Below are 23,534 nucleotides of genomic sequence, written 5' to 3' on the forward strand. Positions count from 1 at the left end.
AAAACCGAGCACAACACGCAGCCAAGTGAGCATAATACACAGCCAACACAGGACTACTGAAGGAACTGCCACTGTCTTGTACAAAAGCAGATTCAGTTCAACGAGTACGGAGTAGTAATGAGTCAACAAAGGGAGAGAGAGTGAGAGACCGGCCTACGGACACTGAATGTGTGCATCGTGCATACCTAAATCAATTATGATCAACAGGTACCCAAACAACATAATTGTAATACACTATTGATCTAGTACGGCTGTACGTTGCTGCCAAGTAAAAAACAGAATTATTATAGTGCAACTCAAGCTGTTAGAAAAAATATTGTGCAACACAAGCTGTTTAGTAAAGTCTAGGCCAGGGTTTGTTCTCTTCACCTTTATTTCAGTTCAGTTTAGTTCAGCTCCAATCAGTTCAGTTCACTTCAGTTCCTAATTTCCTATTCTCTTTAACAATTCATTTCAATTCAACTCCAATCAGTTCATCTCAGTTTAGTTCAGTAAATCAGAACAGGCACTAAAGAGCTGTTCTCGTAGGACGAAGTATGGATAGGTTTGCTAGTACCTTAGTGGGCAATGCAGACCCGGCTCGATACATACGGAGGCCCTATTCTACCATAAAAGAACGAGGCCCCAACATTACAAGTTCTTGTCAATTAAACCAAAAACTAATAATTAGGAAAAAAAATTGGTCATACAAGGTTTGAACCAAACCCGTCAATCAGCTACTACTCCACAAGCAATAATGAAGCAACATTGATAAATACATATGTAGATGGAGGCCATATATGGATGGAGGCCCTGTTTCGTGTACCAGGTTGGGCCCTGTTAATGGCCGGGCCTAAGGCAATGGCACATTTAGTAGATATTAAGCTTATTTCCGTGGAATCATACAAATTAGATACATTAAGCACATTGCTAGGTTCCAAATCATTTATTCAATTTCTTATGTGAAGAACTTCAAACCCTTAATTGATCCATTTAAATGTGTTAAAACCCAACGTTGTAATTAAGATAATGGATTAGTAACAATACTAATTATCTCTAATCTAGTATTGACCCGCGCACAATCAAGCATGTCAATTGTCACGAAATAATTCATCTCCCAAGGATTAAATAACACAATTAAATCTCCAGGCCAGTTTGAACTTGAAATTTTATACTTATTTGTTAAAATGATCTCTGCATCAAGATTGAAACCTAGATTACGACAATTTGAATTTGAGGCAGACAAATTAATAAGTTATTAGGTGAAAAATTACTAAATTGATATCATATCCATATTGCAATTTTTTTTGCCAGTAATCTGACTGGTGTAATGTTTAATCTAGTTTTTCATAAATTTTGTTCACTTAACTATTACATTAAATGATGAATTTATTTTAGGACAGTATATATCATCTTATTATCTCCCTACTCCCTACTGATGCAAGAAGTTTTGCTTGCATTGGGACTGTCGTTTGGTCCATCAGCAGAAGATGATCTCATGTCTTGGGCGTCAAGACGTACATTTTAACAGCATGCGGTTCTACTTGAGCAGATAGCTGATCTTTGACACCAGACTCAGTTGAATGCTGCATTTTCCAAGCAGTTCTTGTATAAGGATCAATCATGTTGTTTGAACATCAAGAAGCTATATAGTAAAATTCACAATTTAACAATATATCGGCTAACTAGAGCAACAAGAAAACTACTCACCATCCATAAATCCCGGGCATCCACCACAGTAGCTGGTTGAAGATCAAGATCGGACCAATTGGCAGTAATATTTGAAGGAGAAGATCCGCGATTCCATAGAATAACAGCCATCCTCTCACCAGACAGTAGACCAGCCCACACCTATATATTTCATAAGCTCACAATTGAAAGATTCTCATGCCAGCAAAAATGAACTAAGTGAAAGCTTGAAATTGGCTAGTTATGTTTCCAAACATAAATCCATTCAAATGCATTGGAAACACGTATTCCGGTTTATGAAGTTTATTTATTTTTAGTTGACATTTTTCCTTTTTGGGTAAGTTTTTTCCTTTTATTTACTAGTGTCCTCCACTTGCTTTATCATTCTCTCTCTTTCTCCTTAATATGTGTGCCTAAATTAAACGTGTCAACTAAATATAAATGGAGGGTAGTATTAAGGACATATAGTAACAAGACAGATACTTTATTATGATGAGTTAGAAGCTTAGAACGAAGTGACAATTTGTTATGGACGGAGTGTATATATATATTACCTCAAGATCTCCATCCTGCTTAACCTTGATTCCTTGAACTCCTAGCTCATCTAATCATTAAATATGTCAGATGATCTATCTTGGGAAATAAGGGAAATAACACGATTTCATCTTACCTTGATTGACTGCAATAACCTCTTTGTTACTCAGCAGTTCTAAGGTGTCCTGATCCATTGATCGCACATCACATCCAATCAACAGAGGAGCCTGCAGAAATCAACTCAGGAAATCAGGATCCGTATTACAGATCTATGAAGCAATTACTAGACGTACACTAGTAATACCTCCGTTTCATATTATTTGCAATGATTACCAATAGACATTTTCTAATAATACTTTATGTCAAATTATTGCAAATTCTATGAAACAGAGGTAGTATTATATATATCTGATGGTAGCTTAATAGGAGTTAGAATTGATCAGTACTTTTATTAGTGCCCATATGCTAAAGTGAGAACGATACTCCTCCTTGGTCATTCCTCCATTGCCCACTTCAAGCATGTCTGGATCTGTGTACGACATACATTACATTCTAAAATCCTTGTGTGAATCCAATAAACAAGCAGTATATCGAAAACTAGCAAAACTGATTGATCTCCTCTTACCATTCCATGATCCAGGACGAGCATATAGTGCCCATTTGTCATTTTCGTCTGCTATTCTAGTGATGCTGAAGTCCAAGATCAATTTCCAGCATTAATAAGTTAATGAAGCAAATAAGCTGTTAAACTAGAATACACTTTCACCTATCCCATTTATCTTGGATATCAAGAGTTGTTCTCCAACTGTTTCCAATACTTGGGGCCCATGTTGCAGGATCTTCTTCTCCCCTGCTCATCAACAAGTTTATGTATGAACCATTTTCTTACAAGATCGATATTCCTCTTTACTTTTATTTTCGGTTGTATACAAAACAAAAGTGTCTACTATTGGAAGCGCTGTTTAGCAGAAACAGAATAAGTTCTGATGAGTAACTTACCAATTACATATGGAGTAATATATCTTCCTGCCGCTGTTAAGTAAGGCCTTACTCATTTTAGGGTACCTATACATAATTAATGAGTGTAAGCGCACACGCGTTAGCAGGACATATGAGGAAGAGGAGAAGATACTGGTACCTAAACAACAAATTATCAGTTTGACAGAACATTCGTGGACAAATACTATACAGCTTTGATATACTTAATTATCTATTATAATGGTAGATGTACATACCTTTCCTTTGCGCTTATCCCAGTGTTTTCACAATTATCATATTTCAAATAATCAATACCCTAATCAGACATGAATAAAAAATAAAAGTTAAAAGAAATCAATAACAATTGAGAAGAAAACTCTGATACATTTTCCCTCATTTAACATTTGCAAATGAAATTGCTTGCTTGGATATTAAGGAAAAATATAGCTCACCCACAATGCAAAGGTGTTTGCGTCTTGCTCTTCATGACCAAGTGATCCTGGCATGGTCTTGCTACAAGTTTGAGTTCTGAAATCAATCAATCAACACTTTAATCCCATAATTGGGGTCGACTACATGAACTAATAAAAGTGAATATTACTGCAAGTATAATATGATGGCAAACTTATTGAATATATACCCTGCATCTGAGTAGATACCGATCTTCAGCCCTTTGATATGCACATCATACACTAGTGCAAAGATTCCTGATGGAAATGCCGAAAGCTTGGGGACCAAGTATCCCTGATATAAGTGTGCAATTAGCCTATTTTGGACAAAATGATAAAGATTTGACGAAGGGCAATTCAAGTAAAAACACAAGCTAACAAGAGATATATGAAAGCGAAATCAGCACTACCTCAGAATCTCTGTTAAGCTCTGCCCAACAATCATCTGGTGCAGTACAGTAACTGATAGAATAAGTACTACAAGAAATAGCAGTCAGCCTAACAAAATTAAATCACATAAAACATATGACTTACCAATGTTTATGTATTTATATCCTAGATCTGCTAGGCCGGTTGACACGATTGCATCAGCTGCAAGAGAATTTTATAATAAAGCAATTAATCTTCGTACTAAATACATTACATAGCACTTCCAAAGTGAGCAATTACTGTCAATAAGGAAAACTGTTACCTGTTTCTCTGATTGTTACCTCGTCGACATTACAGCCAAAGTGATTCCAGCTATTCCACCTATAACCAGAGAAGAAAATATAACTCTAATGCTAACCTCACATAAATTTATGAAAAAGATACGCAGGAAGAAGTTCATATATACCCCATTGGTGGAGTAAGACCAAGGCCATTGTCAAGTAGACTACGTCTCAAATTGGCAGACGGCCTTTCTGATACTTGTTCACCTTCAAAAAGACTACTCACATGTGCTGCACTTGCAGTTCTTTCTACTACCAGCAGCCATATAATCATCCATAGACCTAAAAACAACGAGCAGAAATTGCAGGGAAATAATTCTTTATTTAAAGCTCCCATGGTATGTTTTTTCATTTCTGCCAATGTTGCTTAGACACTAGGTACTTATCATGAGATTACAAATTAATCCTAGAAGGGAACTATCACCAATAATTCACATACAGATACATTACAACTCTATCATAGAAAGTATAGAAACAAATCAAGATTTTTTTTTTTTTTTTTTTGATGGAAACAAATAATCAATGTTCTTATTCTTTTCTAACACAATAATGAGTGTATCAATAGTAATTGAATTACAGTCATTTTCTTTTACCAAACATGCTCAAAAATGGAAAAAATCTAAAAGACTTTTGAAGTTTGGAAACATAATCACAGTAAATTAGGAAAGAAATCAAGTTAATTATTAATCAATCTGATTTTTTTGGAAAGGTAAGAAAAATAAACATCAGGCTTGCAAGGAGATTTCCTAATGTAATTGAGAGATTAGATTAGAAAATTTACATTGGTGCTTCACAGTTCTACTTATCTTATATATCTTATAAAATACACTAAAAAGGATTTAATAAGGTAGTATTTGGCCTAGCTTTTAAAAGTGTTTCTCAATCTAAAAATAGAAGCTGGGCCAAACAAGGGGTTTTCAAGAAATAGAAACACTTTAACAAGAAGCCCAAAATAGCTTCTAGGGAGGCTAGAAGGAGAAGCACCAAATTGTTGTTGGAAAATAAATCTATTTTCTTTTATTTTAATTTAAAATTTAAAGATATTTTATAAACTTTGGATACTTTCTTTTAATTAGCCATTAGTTTTTGTTTTTAATCTTGCTTGAGTTGTTAACCTCCTACTATTAAGGAACATTAACGTTGCATGGCTTGAAAGTTGGGATAACTATTGAGCCATTCATGGAGCATAATGTCCACATTCATATAACAACAGCATATTTGATAACGGTTAATTTTCATTTGTTTTCCTATATATAGAATTCTAAGTGACGGCAAACGAGAATCAAGAGGTGAAAAAATACTTTCAGAGAAAAATAGTGTTTACAATATTCTCTCTTTAAAAGCAATACTATAATTATTACGGAGCATTGGTGTAATTAGGTTCGGGGGTCTTTTGCTGCACACAATTGATCCGGTGGGTTGTTGTATCTTGGGAGAGGAGCGCATAAATACATTCTACCAGTGTAGTGGGGCGTTTTCTCTCTAAGGATAGCGCATTGTGTGCTACAACCCAGGCTACTCTAAACTCGATCATTCTTCTACTATTAATTTACCTTTGTACTACTTGCTTGTTATTTTAAGTATTGTGCTTTTTGACTATTAATAAATACTACTACTGCCTCATATTTAAATTTATTAATTTTGGTTTTATTTTTTCTAACAATTGTAGCTTCTTCCTTGCTGTTTCTCGGGGAGCTATTTTACCCATTTAATGAAACTTTTTTTGGACAAAAAACCCTCAATATTTTGCAAATTGACCACTAAAGTCCCAAATCCTCCCAACAACTTCATACCCATCAAGCTGATCTTTTGGATGAAACAGAAATGAGTTTTCTAATTCTACTATTTTTTTTCATCATCCATAGGCTGAGTTTTTGGGTTTTGTTAATTTGATAGTAATCAAGATATTATAATGCACAATTTGATGTTTATCAGTTCGTGGGGAATGGGGATTATACAACTTGATGAGGTTTGCTAATTCTTGTTTGGCTTTCGCTAGAGATAATACTACTATTTTGTGATTAGTAATTTTTCTGTTTTTTTTGTTGTTGCTGTTTTTGTTTGATTTTTTGGGTAATTTCTTGCTCATTTCGTTTGTTTGTTGGCGAAGGTCACTTTAGAGGGAGGATGTAGAGGTGGTTGTAGACTTGTAGAGACAATAATGGTTTGCCGTTTCTGTTTGTTAATGCTTCGGTGGCGGCGAGTGCGACGATGTGACAATGGGGTGAAACAATTGATCAGTGGATCCTCCGAAGAACTCCATTATTCATATTAAATTAAAATTGATTTTAAATAAAAATTTGAACCTTAATGATAAAGTATTATAAACAATAATATGTAAAACTCACAATAAATAATTCCTCAAAGAAAGAATAAGTCCCTCGAGTAGGGTTCCTAAAATATTCTCTCTACTAGGGTTTCGTGCTTGATTTTACAAAATTGTTAATGCAATTTAATCCTGTCTTTCCACATAATCATCAATCTTCCTCTGTTTTTTGCTCTGTTTATCATGGATGATCAATTGGTGAAAGAGTGGGAAAATCTGAAACTGACTGACGAAGAGAATTTTGTCCTTAGTGGTTCGAGTGCTATGATGGATGATGTTGTTCCGCAACAAAAGGTCGCTTTATCTAGGTAAACTACGTACTTACCAAGAGAACTTTCAATATTGAAGCAATGAGGAGGGTTTTGAAAAACATATGGCGAATTGATGAGAATGTAGCGATTAGGTCTGTTGATACCAACCTTTTTATCTTCCAATTCTTCAATGCTGATGATAAGAGGAAAGTTTTAGATGGAAGACCTTGGGCTTTTGACAATCAGACCCTCTTTTTGAAGGAAATTTGCGCTGATATTTCTTTCGATAATTTCCCTTTTTGGATTTGAATTCTTGATGTTCCCTTTGCGAAACGCTCTTCTTGGTTTGCCAGGGAAGTTGGGGATTGTATTGAATTGGTGAGTGTCTTGAAGTGGATGAATCGGATCCTCTCGGGTGGGACGAATATATGAGGGTCAAGGTGATGATCAACATCAACAAACCGTTACGGAGGGGATGGAGGTTGATGTTGACTTCGGGCATACTAAGTGGATTGGGTTCAAGTATGAGCGACTCGGAGATTTTTGTTATTTTTGTGGCCGTATTGGACACAATGATAAGGACTGTGACGAGAAGGATCAGTGTACTGATGAATCGCCAATTGTTTTTCAATATGGCCCTTTCTTGGCTACCTCAGCTCACCGTTCGAAGGTGCCTATTGCGGAGAGGGAGATGGAGAAAAAATGGGTTGAGAGTATGACAAAAAGAGGTAGTGCAACGGTCTGATTACAATGATCCGAGTGCAATTCGACTTCGACCACCTGGTGCGGCGAGGAAACTGCTATTTTCTTCACCAAAAACTGATATTGCTACCACGCCAAAGCCCAGGTCTGTATCTTTAGTTGCTGTAGCTGACAAGAGTAGTGGTACGCTGGTGTTACGCCCATCTGTGGTTAGTGATAAGGGTGTGAAGGCTGCTGATGCTCATATTATTGTGGGGAAATCAGGACTGTATACAAAGGAGGGGAGGTGACAAAAAATCTGGGGGATGGCGAAACTACGGAGCATCGTGTGTCACGGGGGTCAGAGCTGCTGGCAGGTTCGAAGCTTTGAAATCAGGTGTGCAACAATGGGTCTGAGGCTTTGGATACTAGGGAAAGTGGTGAAGGAGTTTCTGGTTCGAAGAAGAGGAATATTGAGGCTATGAACGTGGCTACCTAAGATTTTCTAGCTGCCCAATATGAGAAAAAGCAGAAACTTTGTGTGAATAGTTGATAGGTCGTCGTCGAGCCTACCAAAGATAAAAACTTAACTTGGTCTCTCTAATGGGTAGAAAGGGCAAGTAAGGGTCGATCCCACAAGGACTAAGGGGAGCACTAACAAGTATCGATTTGTGATAAGCTAAGTCAAGTCTTTTTGGGTTTTGAGTTATAAAGAAAAACTACAAACAATAATAAAAAAGGATCTTGGGAAGGTATCCACCAATTAAGCCATTCACAAACTACAATTTAACATACAAAACATAGCAATTTGGGGATAAATTAGGAGAAGTCATCTAAGGCACCTAACTACTCTCTCAAGCTAGAAGGATTACTTGAGTCATGAATACAACCTACTCTCGTGGTTACAAAGCATAAAACAAGTGTTAAAGCATAATCACGATGACATAAACATTCCCTTGACTGGAAATTCCTAATCTCATGGCATTTCAAGTCAATTAAGCATAAGGGAGCTAACTCAAGTTCATCTCTCGATTCTTCGTTGAGAAAGCTTAGATAAATAGTTCTAGCAATGGCCATTTACAAGAACTAACAATGAAACCACTTAAGCTCAACTAATTAACATCCCACATTAGCTAAATCAACACATGCAAACAAGTATTTGTGAATTCATCAATGGTTTCATCCATTCCAAGTAAAAGAGCTACTCATAAGTCATTATAAATTGCAAAACTAAAGTAGTTAATAACTAAAAACATGAAATCAAACACTAATTTAACATAAACAAGTAATAAAACTTGAAAAGATACAAAAATAAGCAATTAAAGCAATAAAATAAGAGAGAGTAAGAAATTCTCATTGATATTGCAAGAAATAATCAAATCTTCAAGTCTCCTTCCTTCAATTCTTCATATTCCAAGCTTTCAACAAGTTTTTCACACTTTCTCTCTCTAAAAAAATGAGAGTTTCTCTCTCTAAAAATCCTAACCTAAGCTAAAAATACTGTAAGAAGGTCTTCCTCCCTTTACAAATGAAGCCAAAGGGGTTTATATAACCCCCAAGTAAAAGGACGGAGAACACGAGGAAACGACCCGTCTTCAGGTCGGCACGGACGTGCCAAAGGTTGCACGGACGTGCAGACCTGTTAAAATACGACCAGTAGCTACTGCCTGACCTTGCACGGACGTGCAACCCTTTTCTAGCGAAACAACATATTTTTGGAAGGTCATAACTTCTTTGTTACTCATCAGAATAAGGCATGTGACCAATCGTTGGAAAGATCTTGAGATGAAATTTAATCTCCAATTTGAATCACTTAAAAATGTTGAGTGGAATAAAAGTTTTGGTCAGTTGAAGTTGACCTTAGTGCAAAAATCCTTCCAAAACTTTCCAAAAGCTTTTCATTTCTCTTTAAGGCACTCATCCTTCTTCCTCCATTGCTCTATCAACCAAGCTTTCCCTTCTCCTTGTTCACTCATGCTTGATCACGTCCATATATAGTGCTTAAAATAGCTACATTACATCAAAAACACAAACAACCCGTGAAGCATGGATGGTACAAAATTTGTATAAAAATAGGATAAATAATGAACTTTGATTGATGTCAAATAATTACGAAAACAAGGTTCAAAAGTACCCTAAAATCATACCAAATAACACTATATCAGTAGTGTCTCTTCTAGTTTTACCGTGTCTATAGTAGAGGGTCTTGGGGATGTCCAAGCCCTCGAAAAACAATGAAAATATTAAGCTGGAACTGCCACGGGCTTGGCAACTCGCGTGCAATTAGGGGCCTCCAAGACATGTGTTGGAGGGAGAAGCCAAATATTGTCTTTGTAATGGAGACTATTCTTGATGAAAAAATTCTACATAAAATAAAAAATCATTGTGGTTACACGAATGGTGTTTGTTTTAGTAGTATTGGTAGGTCGGGGGGGGGGGGGGTTGGGGATGTGGTGGAAAGATGTTAATGTTGGGATTGTGTCTTACTCTATTCATCATATTTATGCTCATGTGTTGGATGATAATAATGTTCCTATTTGGAGGGATATTGGCATTTATGGGTGGCCAGAACAAGCTAATAAACATCAAACATGGTCTCTTATGACCCAACTCAAAGGCCTTAATGATATCCCATGTGTGATGTTTGGTGACTTTAATGAAATATAAGCTTGTCCGAGAAGGAGGGTGGTGTTCCTAGAAGTGAGCGACTTATGGATGCGTTTCGTGAAGCTATCGATATATGTGCTTTTCGGGATCTTGGATATAAAGGTAGTGTGTTCACTTGGGAAAGAGAAAATTCAATGACAACTTTTGTGAGGGAGCAGCTTGACCGATTTCTAGCAGATGAGGGGTAGTGTGCTTTGTTCCCAAATATAGTTGTTCGCCACTTACCGATATTGAAGTCGGACCATGCACCAATTATTTTGTCCACCGAGCAGAGATGTATTGATGATGGGGTTAGTTCGGGGTTCAAGTTCAAATCCTATTGGTTATCAAATGAAGGCTGCCAAGACACGGTTAGTGGGGCATGGGATGATTCGGGTGGGCTTGGATTGCGTCAACGAATTGCAGTTTGTGGGGAGAGATTAGCAAGTTAGGCAGCTTTGACTTTTGGCTCTATTAAGAAGAAGATAAAAATGGCAGAGAAGGATATTAAGGCACTCAAGGAGGGGCCTATGGATGGTGAGAAATTAGAAAGGTGCCATGCTCTTTCTATTTAACTTGATTCCTTATACTTACTTGAAAAGTCATATTGGTCTGCTCGTGCTCGGGCAAATGAGCTTCGTGATGGGGATAAAAATAAAAAAAATATGTCCATCATAAATCCAGTCAACGCAAAGCTCGAAATAGAATTGCTGGACTATTTGGACAACGGAGTTTGGAAGAACAAAAGAGTTGACATTGAGAAGCTGATTGCTACATATTTCTCCAATCTCTTTGCAACGAGCTCGCCTACCGGCTATCAGGACGCTATGGGAGGACTGGATACGGTGGTCACTGATGAGATGAACTCAATCCTGGATAGAGAACCGACGGGAGAAGAAGTAAGACAAGCTTTGTTCCAAATGCATCCCAATAAAGCCTCGGGCCCTGATGGTATGCATGCTTTATTTTTTTAGAATTTTTGGCATGTTGTTGGGTCAGATATTATTGCTTATGTGCAGAGTTGGTGGAATGGGAATATTGATTTGGCTGATATAAATAACACATGCATTGTGCTTATTCCGAAATGTGATAAACCTACTCTGATTTCGGAATTTAGGCCAATTAGTTGTTGCAATGTTATTTATAAAATCATCTCTAAAGTGTTGGCAAATAAACTAAAAAATTTCCTTGGAGATATCATCTCTCCAAATCAGAGCGATTTCGTTCCGTAGAGGCTTATTATTGATAATGCTATAGTTATGTTTGAAAATTTTTATGCAATGAAGAGAGGAGGTGATGGGAAGGAGGGAAATGTTGCTCTAAAACTGATATGAGCAAGGCATATGATAGGGTGGAATGGGTCTTTTTGGAACAGGTGATGATTAAATTGGGGTTCTCTTAAAGTTGGGTTCATCGTATTATGTGTTGTCTTAATAGCGTCTCTTTCGCTTTTAAGATAAACAGGTAGATCTCGGGGTCTGTGGTTCCATCTAGAGGATTGCGCCAGGGTGATCCGATTTCTCCGTACTTAGTTCTGTTATGTGCGGATGCTTTTTCGACTCTTATTTCGAAGGCGGCCAAGGATAATTTGATTCATGGTGCTAGAATTTGCAGAATTGCTCCTAGGGTGTCTCATTTATTTTTTTTGCAGATGACAATATACTTTTTGCTAGAGAAAATGTGCAAGAATTCTCGGTTATAGCTGACACTATCAGCAAATATGAGAGAGCTTTCGGTCAGAAAGTCAATCTAAGCAAGACAGAAGTTGTTTTTAGAAAAAAAGTGTGTCCGAATCAAAGGCAAGAAAGTATTGAGATTTTGGGTGTTCGGGAGGTTAAAAGACATGAAAAATACCTTTGGTTGGCAACTATCATAGGGATATTGAAAAAAGAAATTTTTGCTGGATTAAAGGAGAGACTATGGAAGAAACTGCAGGGTTGGAAAGAAAAGCTGCTTTCTCGTCCGGGAAAAGAGGTCCTTATTAAGGCGGTGGCTCGGGCTATCCCAACTTATATGATAAGTTATTCAAGCTTCCCGACGATTTTATCGATCAAATTCATGCTATGCTTGCAAGATTTTAGTGGGGCTCATCGGAAACTACGAGTAAGTTGCATTGGCAACGGGGGAGCTATTATGTCGTCCGAAAGCTCTTCGAGGATTGGGGTTAAGGGACTTAAAATGCTTCAATCAAGCTTTGTTAGCGAAGCAAATGTGGAGACTACACCATAACCCGGGAACTCTCATTCACTCGATTCTAAAAGCTAAATATTTTAAGAATTGTGAGGTTCTTAAGGCTACTTGTGGCTACGATCCAAGCTATGCTTGGAGAAGTATATGGGGTGCAAGGTGTCTATTATTATAGGGGCTCAAATGGAGGGTTGGAAATGGTAGTGAAATCAAGGTATGGGATGAAGCTTGGCTGCTAGGGAACTCCTCTTCCATCGTGCCTACTCCATGTGCAACGAGTGATATGGAGCTCAGAGTGTGCGATTTGATTAACCATGAATGCGGGGAGTGGGATATTAATGCGATAAAAAGCAATTTTAATGATGTTGATGCTGCTAGAATTCTCACTATTCCTCTATCAACTCGTAGTCCCTCTGATAGAATGTTTTGGTGGCCTTCAAAGGATGATATGTACATTGTAAAATCTGGCTACTGGTTGGGTAAAAATGTTTCGCAGGAGCAGGGGTCTGATTTGAATGAAGTGTGGAAGCTGATTTGGTCTATGGGTTGTCCTCCAAAGTTGAAGCATTTTCTATGGCGTGCTTGCAAAGGATTCCTTGCTGTTAAGGAGCGTCTTTTTTATCGCCACATTGTCCCCGATAAAACGTGTAGTATATGCAATGCCCCCGAGGAGACAATAGTTCATGCCACCTTCGATTGCAATGCGGCTGCCGAAATCTGGGCTGCTAGTCCGTTGAGTAGTCAGGTACTCTCTGCCCCTGCTAACTGCTTTGAGGAACGATTTATATGGTGCTTTATGAATTTATCAAAGGATGAGCTTCTATCTATGTTAACGTTAGCTTGGGCCTCTTGGCATTGTAGAAACAAAGGTGTTTTTGAGCAAGAGAGCTTTAGTGCGGTTGATGTTGCTAGAGGATGGATGAATTATGTTAGAGAAAGCAACGAATATATGGAAAAAGTTTCCAACAGGGCTGCTGATGTGGTGTGTCGTGCCCCGAGTTCATGGAGCTCCCCAAATGCAGGTATGGTGAAGGTGAATTGTGACGCTCACATTGGTGCAATGACAGGTTTGAGAGTGGTCATAAGAAGCGAGCAGGGCTCTCTCCTTGCTGCTGCAGTGTGTCAGGTGGAAGCTGGATAGGATGTGTGTGCTGCAGAAGCAGCAGCTTGTAGGTTTGGCCTGCAAATTGCGAAGAGATTGGGTTTCACAGATGTGCTTCTTGAATCAGATGCTGAGCAAGTTGTGAAGGCAGTTAAGTCCAAGGCAAAGGGTTTCTCACCTATCTTCTTGATTTATGATGCTATCAATAGTTTAGCTTCCTGTTTTAATTATTTTTCATTATCTCATATTAAGCGTGCGGGTAATACTCTAGCCCATTAGATTGCTAGATGGGATACTAGAGGATGTAATGAATTTGTTTCCCTTGAGTCGTTTCCACAAAGCTTGACCACTTTGGCGGGAATTGACCTCCTTTAATGAAATTCGCAGCTTATCTTCAAAAAAAAAAAAAACAATAATATGTAAGAAACAATTATTATTTTATGGGCCAAACAAGGTAAAATAGTTTTTATTTCTCAGAATCACTTCTTATTTTGTTGAAACCAAACACTTTTGTTTCTTCAAAGTGTTTCTCTAAAAACAGTTTATGGAAAACTAATTCTAGGAAACAGAAGTTGTTTTTCAAAAGCTTGGCCAAACAAACCTAAGTCTACCCATTATAATTTAGGAAAATTTGTCAAAAATATTCCCAACTTTCACGTATTCGCTATAAATAATCCCAACAACTTTGGATTATTATTAAATAATCCCAACTTTGGAGTGTATTCGCTCAAAACTGGCCCAAATCGGTTACTAACTTGTTATAATAAGTTAAGGAGACACGTATCACCACGTGATTGGTTTATAAATTACAAAAAATTAAAAAAAAAAACTTACAAAAAAAAAGAGAAAAACTTTTTTAAAATGTAACCCAGCCACCACCACGAACCACCTTCCCCACCACCCACGAATCACCTTCCCCACAACAGTCGCGGAGGTCGAAACCCCCTTCCCCACCCATGCATTGGCCAGAACTCTGTCTCTCACGCCGGTAGCTCCTTTTCCCCCAAAACCACCAATTTCGTAGCCTAAAACCCCCGAAATCCTACCCACCCGACCACCCAAAATCCCTAAAACACCTTCCCCACCGCATAAAAACCACCAACTGCCCCTCCACCACCATCGGAACCCTAGCGTAAGGGTTTCGATGGTGGTGGAGGGGCGGCTGGTGGTTTTTAGCGGTGGGGTATGGTATTTTAAGGATTTGGTGAAGGTTACGGGATTGGTTGTTTGAGGGAAAGGAGTGTCGATTAGGGCGATGTCGGCGTGGGGAAAACGTGGCCGCGTGTGGGAGGGGGTCTTGCTACAGCAGGCTAGGTCGGGGACTTTGGCTACGCCGGTGGCAAGCCCAACGACGGTGGTTGTCGTGGGTTGGGGGCTTGGCCATATGGGGTTGGGTTTTTTTTATTTTTTATTTTCTTAAAAAAAATTTATTATATTTTCAACTATTAACATGATGACATGGGTCAATTAACTTAAAAAAAAATTTACCTGTTTAACAGGTTACGGGTCACATGGACCTGTTTTGAGCGAATACACTTCAAAGTTGGGATTATTTAATAATAATTCAAAATTGGAATTATATAAAGAGAATACGCGAAAGTTGGGATTATGTTTAACAAATTTTCCTATAATTTAAAAATCACGTGAACATATTGTCAAGTATAAACTCTGTTTTTTGAGGGATTCTCTAAGGTGTACTTGAAAATATGAGTGCACTTGTCACAAATCATGATCACTCTAGCTTCCTAAACTTCGTTCAATCATTTATACGAAGTATCTTTTTATGACTATACTAAACCTAAGGTAATCTGCTAAGATGAAACTCCATGCCCTAAAATTTATGGATAAACTACGAATTTATGTTTTTCTACTAGTGTTCTAAGATGAAAACAATATATATATATATATATATATATATATATATTTTTTTTTTTTTTTTGGGGTCTGTGATGCAATAGATCAAACAGCAGCATACGACATACAACAAAATGTGACAAGTACAACATAGAACAAAATATATGAGATAAAGACATGTCAATTTTAGCATAGCCTAAGTCAAATGGAATCATACAAAAGGGATCTAAGATAACAAGTATTATTCCTAACTCCTACTCCCTCTGTCCCTATTTTATTACTCCATTCGACTATGCACGTTCTCCAAGACATGTATTAGAACATTTATATCTTTATTTCCATACACGTAAAAATTATTAAAACGTGATATTAATAAAATATAAAATGAGACGAATCTAACAAGACCACTCATGACTATATTACCTTTTATAGATTAACGACAATTTATGGTCAAAGTTTTCAAAGTTTGACCCAAAAAATGGCAATGGGGAAAAAATAAAGGGGCAGAGGGAGTAAGAGATATTATTAGCCAACAGTAAATAATGTAAATCTTTCCCGTCGCATACTTCATTATACTACCTTCATTTCATATTATTTCTACAAGTTAACATAAAGTGTGAGTAGAAAATATCTTATTGTTGCAAATAATATGAAACAGAGGTAGTACTAACATTTCCAAGCCAATTAACTCAAGTAAACAACTGGCATTCTGCCACAATAAGCTTTATAGAAATCAAGTTGGCTTGAAAATCAAACACTTGACGACATTCAAAGAGATCGTATAATTTAAGTAGGTTCACCATTTTCATAACACATTATCGTGAATTTTATCAAGAAATTTCCATAATTCAGCCTTTGATTTTAATAGATATTAATAGATATTATACTTATGATAATATTTGTCGCGGATTAGGATAATATTTGTATATATTATGTATCCTTATTATACTAGGAATACGTTTCTTGTGCAACTCTATATATTGATCAATGGTACACACTCCAGATTTGAGGAGTTTTCCCAAAATCCAACATGGTATTATAGCTTAGGTTTTTTTTTTTTATCTTCCGCGGCCTCGTTTGTAGCGTAGCAAACTTTTAATGCCTCCAATTCCGGTTGCCCAACCACCGTCTCCACAACCACAGCTGCATCAGCAACGACCTGGTGGTGGCGGTGCTAGCAGGGGCGGTCGTGGACGCGGTCGTGGTGGCCCGTGTAAGGGAGGAAAAGGCAAGGGGCATGGACAATCGAACTCCTAATAGCTCGCTCAACAACAACAGGCTCCTCAATAGGGTTATAACCCAAATAGGGCACAACAGCCCAACCAATTTCAACATTGGGCCCCTACCGCCCCTTTCCCAGCAGCCTCTAAGGGCTGTGTATGTAGCCCAGTTTCCTCAACGACAATTCCAAGCTTCATACCCAGCCTATCAAGCTTCGAATTACGGGACTCTTATGACTTTCACGAAATTGGGGAACTCTTTTGCAACCATGTCACTCCCGCAAGACAACTCATGGTACGTGGACTCGGGCGCGACATTTCATATGACCAACAATTCAAGTACTCTCAAGCCCTTGTTTAATTTGAGCACCAATAATCATATTTTAGTTGGTAGTGGTAGTCGCATTCCAGTGACAGCTTATGGTCACACCACTTTGCCTTACCTAAAACCCCCCTTAGCACTCCGTGATGTTCTTTTAGCACCTCAAACTGTCAAAAATCTTATTTTTGTGCGTAAATTCACATCTAATAATTTTGTTTTAATTGAATTTGATCCTTTTGGTTTTTTAGAGAAGGACTTACGTACGGGGAAGGTAATAACAAGATGCAATAGTTCGGGGGACCTATATCCAGTAACTAATAACACTAGCCCATCCACTTATCTTGCAACATTGCTCACTGCTGCCACCACACCCTCTTTGCATGATCTTCTTGGACATCCCGGGTATTCTGTTTTAAGCTTTCTTAGGTCTAGAAATTTAATTTCATGTAATAAGGAGCATGACCCCCTTTTTTGTGTTTCTTGTCAATTAGGAAAACATGTTAGGTTACTGTTTCATAATTCCAACAGTATTACTTCTATTGCTTTTGAAATAATTCATGCCAATTTTTGGACTTCACCTATTCGTAGCTATCAAGGTCACAAATATTATTTAGTACTATTACGCGATTTTACTCATTTTGTGTGGTATATTCCATTAAAATTCAAATTACAAGCCTTTCAATCTTTTTTGAATTTTAGAGCTTAGGTTGCCACTCAATTTGAACGGCCAATTAAATCCTTTTAAAGTGACCATGGTAGGGAATTTGATAATAATCCTTTTAAACTATATTATGTCACTAACGATTTAGTTTTCCATTTTTCTTGTCCACACACTTCATCTCAAAATGGGAAGGCCGAACGCATGATCCAAACCTTGAATAACATCTCCCGTACTCTCCTTATTCATGCTTCGATTCCTCCTTCCTATCGGGTAGATTATCTAGAAACGAAAACCTATCTTCTTAACATCGTGCCTACCAAATCTCTTGCCAATGGGACTCCCGCTTATGCTTTGTTTCGTAAAACACCATCATATGACCATTTGCGTGTCTTTGGTTGCTTATGTTTTCCAAATCTAATGGCTACGACCCTCACAAACTAGCCCCTAGGTCCACTTCATGTGTCTTCTTAGGCTATCCCACAAATCATCGGGGATATAAATGTCTAGACCTTTCCTCGAATAAGCTTATCATTTCTCGCCACATCAATTTTGACGACTCTCAATTTCTATTTCGGAATCTAAGTCACTACCAAAATTCTAACTACTCCTTTTTAAAGGCCCCTGACCCAAGCCCACTTCTTTCCCCTTTATGGAAACACCATTCCTCTAATACCCATCATCACAATAGGCCCACTCAACAAAGCCCAACTGCCCCACAACATACTCCTACTCACCTTGTGGATCAGAGAAGTCCGAAGGTAGGCACCGGTACCAATGATGGGCCCACAACCCACCGATCTGGTTGGCCAGCCCACCTTTTCACTTACGCTGGGCCATCTAGGCCATATTCTGATGGGATAACTTCTCCCGCACTCCACCCACGGAACACAGATACACCCCACCTCGCATTATTCGCTTTACTTGTCCACCCCCTTTGTCTCCTCGTGTGACTCGTAGTCAACACGTAATTTTTAAACCAAACCCTAAATATCACCAAGCTAATATGACCATCCCATCTCATAAATCACCGCTCCCTAAGACATAGAAAAATGCTCTTAATGACCCTAACTAGAATGCGGCGATGCAAGATGAATATGATGCTCTTATTAAAACAGGGACATGGGAGTTAGTGCCTAGGCCTACGAGGGGTGAATATTGTTAATTGTATGTGGCTATTATTTAAACACAAATACAAGTATAATGGTGACCTTGAGAGGCACAAAGCTCATCTTGTATGTGATGGTAGGTCGTAGGAAATTGGTGTGGATTGTGATAAGACATTCAGCCCGATAGTTAAACCGGCCACTATTTGAACTGTTCTCAGTTTAGCCATGGCTAAAAAGTGGTCGATTCGTCAATTAGATGTCAAAAATGCCTTTTACATGGTGATTTGCAGGAAACTGTTTATATGAATCAACCCATGGGTTTTGTTGACCGGAGAGCTTCCTCTCCGAGAGGCTCTATATGGTTTTAAACAAGCTCCCAGAGCTTTGCAAATTTTCTGATAAAATTGGGTTTTATCATTGCTAAGAGTGACAACTCTCTTTTTACTTTCTGACAGGACGAAGATATGGCATATTTGCTCTTATATGTTGATGATATTATATTAGCTACCTCATCTGGCAGGTTACTTATAGGGATCATTTCTCAGTTGCAAACTGAGTTTCCTATGTCTGACTTAGGGCCTCTGAGTTAATTTTTTAGGGATTGTTGTGACCCGTACTCCTTCTTATTTGCTACTTTCACGGGAAAAGTACGCAAAAGAGATTTTAGAGCGTGAAGTTATGGCCTCTTGTAAGCCTGCAACTACTCCAGTTGACACTAAGTCTAAACTTAGTGCGGATGTAGGACCACTTTTCGGGATCCTACTTTGTATCGCAGTTTAGCAGGTGCTCTTCAGTATCTCACTTTTACCTGGCCAGATATTGCATATGCGGTACAACAGGTGTGTCTGTTTATGCATGATCCCCTGGAACCTCATTATGAGGCATTGAAATGCATTCTGCGTTATGTTCAGGGCACCATTGATCATGGCTTACATTTATATCCATCTGCTTCTCATTGATTAATCACTTGCACAGACGCTGACTGGGGATGTTATCCCGATACCCATCGTTCTACTTCGGGCTATTGCTACTTTCTTGGGGACAACCTCGTATCTTGGTCATCTAAGCATCAACATACTTTGTCTAAATCGAGTGCAGAAGCAGAATATCGAGGTGTCGCAAATGTTGTGTCAGAGGCATGTTGGCTTCGTAATCTTTTACTTGAGCTACACTGTCCTCTTTGACAGGAGACTATTGTTTATTGTGATAATGTCAGTGCTATACTGCTATCTACCTTTCTGGCAACCCGGTACAACACCAACGTACCAAACATGTGGAGATGGATATTCATTTTGTTCGAGAAAAGGTTGCTTTGGGACAAGTTCGGGTTCTACACGTTCCTTCTAGATATCAATTTGCGGACATCTTCACAAAAGGCCTATCATGAGAGTTAAATTTGGATTTTAGATCCAGTCTTAGCCTACAACCTCTTCCCGCTACGACTGCGGGGTGATTGATATTATTTGTCGTAGATTAGGATCTTATTTGTATATTATATTATGTATCTTTATCATACTAGGAATACGTTTCTTGTACAACTCTATATATTGATCAATGGTACATACTCCAGATTTGAGGAGTTTTCCCAAAATCCAACAAATATGTTGTCTCTTCCAATCACAAAATTTATAACATTAAGGAAAAGAGAGAAAAGATCCCTTCAAGTAAAATTATATTTATTCATGATGATGTACACCTACAAGACAAAGCTTAACACCATCGTGTCTAATAACCAAACTTAGGCCCTATTCAGTACACCTTAACAAATAATATCTAGTAAAAATAATTTCAATTCAACAAAATTTGGTAACTCTAAAGAAGAAATATAATAAAGAATCACAAAAATAATTTCAGTTCAGCAAAAATAAGTTCAATTCAGTAAACTTGATTTCAGTTCAGCGAAAAAAAGGTGAAGTGAACGTAGCCTTAAAACATGTCTTCTATCTTATATATAGGGTTGTGTAAGGTTGATCAAAACTATCCAAAAAATCAAAAATCCAAAAACCAGATTCATAATCGTTCCGAAAATTAGAATACTCGATCCGATAACCATAACGATTCGGGTACCCATTGCGATAATTTGTTATCGGGTGTGGTTATTGGGTATCATTTTACTTTACTACATAATCACTTTATAATATCAATTATTAGTAATATTATTAATAAGTTGGTCAAGATCATGAAGTATTGTTGTCAATTAGTGTTTAATTATAATTATTGGATATCTTATTGGGTACCCGATAACCGATACGAAAATCAAAAACTTATCGGTTCGGTTTATGGATATCACTTTTAGTGATATTTTCCTGGTATCGGGTAACCTGAACTGTTAGCACTAACAATACGAGTACCCGTCCCATGCTCACCCCTAGGGTTGTGATACAATGAGAAGAATCTCAATTAAAAAGGATGAGAAGCAATCTTGAGCGTACAAATAAATCCAGTGAATTACATTTCAATGTGCAAATGCACATTTAGAAAAATAATTATGCAAATTTAATTATAAAAACTAGTTTTAGGCCCGGACAATGCTCCAGGTCATTTTTTATATATAAAATATTATAATAAATTAAAGTGACATATATTGGTGGTTTTATAATTTTAAATAATATTATTGAATATTTCAAAATTCATTATGAAACATGCAATAACCTAAATTATTTTATACTTCATATTAGTTTGTTTTATTTGTTACAGGAATCTTTATATACCATTATAAATTTCTTCAAAGTAAACACATGTTGTGGTTTTAAAATTGCTATATTTTTTTGTGTTATATATTTTAAATACGTAGTACAAATAACCTATATGAATTATGGTATGTATATGTATATGTATATGTATATGTGTGTGTGTGTGTGTGTGTGTGTATATATATATGTATATGTATATGTGTGTGTGTGTGTGTGTGTGTGTATATATATATATATATATATATATATATATATATATATATATATATATATATATATATATATATATATATATATATATATATATATATATTAATATGACATGAGTTACATGACCCCACATCATTTATCAAGTCATGACGACACGTGGCACACGTGGCAAGAATCATGACACGTGGCATGATTACAATACTTGCCATGGGTTGACGAGCTATTAATATTTTGTAGATTTATTTTTCACATTTATTAATATTATGCACATTTAATTCTAAAATTTTGTAGATTTATTTTTCACTTTTATTTCCTCATTGTTTATCGTTGACGAGCTCTCTGTCTCTCTCTTCTCCATTAAAACATATTTAGAGTTCTAACTTTAAAAGATATCTTTTTTTTTTCAATGTCGAGAATTAAAGATATCAAATGTTATAATTGTGCATTGGCAAACGTGAGAAAAAGGTGTCAATTAAATAAAAATGGAGATAGTATACGAAATAATAATGATAACTAAAAAGAAGGCAATCAATCATAAAGAAAAAGGAAAGAGCCTTTCTTAATAAAAAAACGATTTATTTAATATCATTTGATGGTTTTTTAATGTAATTCTTTGTTGATTTATTTTAACTAAACTAGAATAATATAAGATCCTTTCTTAATTAAAAAAAAACCTCTTTATGTAAAATAAATTTTACTCTTTCGTAAATACGATTATTAAAATATATACTATATTCTTCATAATTTTCTCAAAAAAAAAAAAAAATCATCATAAGGTCAAACAAAGGCTAAATTTAGATAATTTTTTATTCACTTTATATATTGGGAAAACTCTTTTTTTTTTAAAAGAAATATATTGGGAAAACTCATAAAATATCACATTTAATTTGATAATGAATTTACTTGAAATCTAAGGGTTTTTTTTTTTATAATTTTTATTTTATTTTAAAAGGTATGACATAGTGCTATAACAAATTAAAAATGAAATATATAAATGAAATTTAATCAATTTTTTCACAAATTTATATGTTTCTTTTTTCATGCATCATTAAATTAACATTAATTAAGGAAAGATATGTTTAGTTATGAGTTTGATTAAAACTATTCAATATAATCCCAGCTTGCTTTACAAGTGCAGAAAATAAAAAATAAATTAATTGTATGCTTAAAAAAAATAAAATAATTATAATAATAACTCATGGGTTTACTTTTGAAAGGGTTGAGTTAGCAGTCTAGGGGTGTCCATTCGGATTTAATCCAAATTTAATCCAATCCGAAATATAATTCGGTTTTCAATTTTTCAATACGATTCGATCCGAATTACTCTCCCAATTTAATATGAATTGAAATTTAGTTATTTTAATGCGATCCGAAAATCTGAATTAAAATGCGTTAATTTTTAGCTTCTAATACGACAATATAAATAAAAATGCAATTATAAAATTATCAATTGTCCAAGACTTAATTCAATATTGATACAAGTCTTGAAAATATCATGATTAAATTAAATTGTTTAACATTAAGTCAACGTTAATTACTACTAAGTGTCCAAGCTAGTACAAGTACTAGGAAATACCCTTACAACAATAATACCATGTAACATCAAATGTTAAATTAGCAGCAAACTACAAGGCGGCACCATGCACCACCATATATATATATATCAGCATTCAACAACAACAACTTCATTGAGATAGCAAGTCAACAAGTTCATAAATGCTTAATTTTACGATTCAGTTTTTGGTTTTGCTTGGATTCAATTAGGGTCAATCCAATCGAATTCGCTTTTCAAAAAATCTCAATCCGATCCAATCTGATCTGATTTAAAAATCGGATCTGACTCGAACTGAGAATTCAGTTTGGATTGGATTGGATTTCGATAATTTGAATAATAGACACTCCTATTTAGCACCGTTAAATTTCAACTGAGATCGTT

At 36.5% G+C, this 23,534-nt stretch overlaps 2 protein-coding genes across 2 annotated transcripts; one reads left to right on the forward strand and one right to left on the reverse strand.

The window, feature by feature from the left end:
- Window positions 1–1,475: 1,475 nt before the first annotated feature.
- LOC145557747 (alpha-galactosidase-like) lies at window positions 1,476–4,676 on the reverse strand. Its single transcript, XM_081618918.1, has 15 exons — window positions 4,465–4,676; window positions 4,321–4,379; window positions 4,164–4,220; window positions 4,040–4,074; window positions 3,821–3,924; window positions 3,633–3,708; window positions 3,438–3,496; window positions 3,202–3,267; window positions 2,969–3,052; window positions 2,828–2,892; window positions 2,649–2,731; window positions 2,339–2,429; window positions 2,223–2,272; window positions 1,690–1,830; window positions 1,476–1,565 (listed from the first exon to the last, which is right to left on the reverse strand). The coding sequence occupies exons 1-15, from the start codon at window positions 4,674–4,676 to the stop codon at window positions 1,476–1,478; spliced, it is 1,272 nt and encodes a 423-aa protein (XP_081475044.1).
- Window positions 4,677–10,734: 6,058 nt separating this feature from the next.
- On the forward strand, window positions 10,735–13,571 carry LOC145557748 (uncharacterized). The gene is made up of 4 exons (XM_081618919.1): window positions 10,735–10,755; window positions 10,846–11,194; window positions 11,895–12,346; window positions 12,606–13,571. Exons 1-4 carry the CDS (start codon window positions 10,735–10,737, stop codon window positions 13,569–13,571), a joined length of 1,788 nt encoding a protein of 595 aa, XP_081475045.1.
- Window positions 13,572–23,534: the final 9,963 nt, after the last annotated feature.

This window comes from Chenopodium album, chromosome 9 (assembly GCF_948465745.1).
Source record: "Chenopodium album chromosome 9, dcCheAlbu1.1, whole genome shotgun sequence".
NCBI lineage: Eukaryota > Viridiplantae > Streptophyta > Magnoliopsida > Caryophyllales > Amaranthaceae > Chenopodium > Chenopodium album.

Bases quoted from the DNA above. Each gene is read 5' to 3' on its own strand.
- LOC145557747 (XM_081618918.1), bottom strand. From the start codon at position 4,676: ATGGGAGCTTTAAATAAAGAATTATTTCCCTGCAATTTCTGCTCGTTG. The intron at 3,925-4,039 runs GTAGTGCTGATT...CACTTATATCAG, and splicing joins AGCTTAACAGAGATTCTGAG to GGATACTTGGTCCCCAAGCT. The intron at 2,273-2,338 runs GTAAGATGAAAT...TTTAATGATTAG, and splicing joins GGTTATTGCAGTCAATCAAG to ATGAGCTAGGAGTTCAAGGA.
- LOC145557748 (XM_081618919.1), top strand. From the start codon at position 10,735: ATGGCAGAGAAGGATATTAAG. The intron at 11,195-11,894 runs GTATGCATGCTT...TTTTTTTTGCAG, and splicing joins TAAAGCCTCGGGCCCTGATG to ATGACAATATACTTTTTGCT. The intron at 12,347-12,605 runs GTAAGTTGCATT...CTATTATTATAG, and splicing joins GGGCTCATCGGAAACTACGA to GGGCTCAAATGGAGGGTTGG.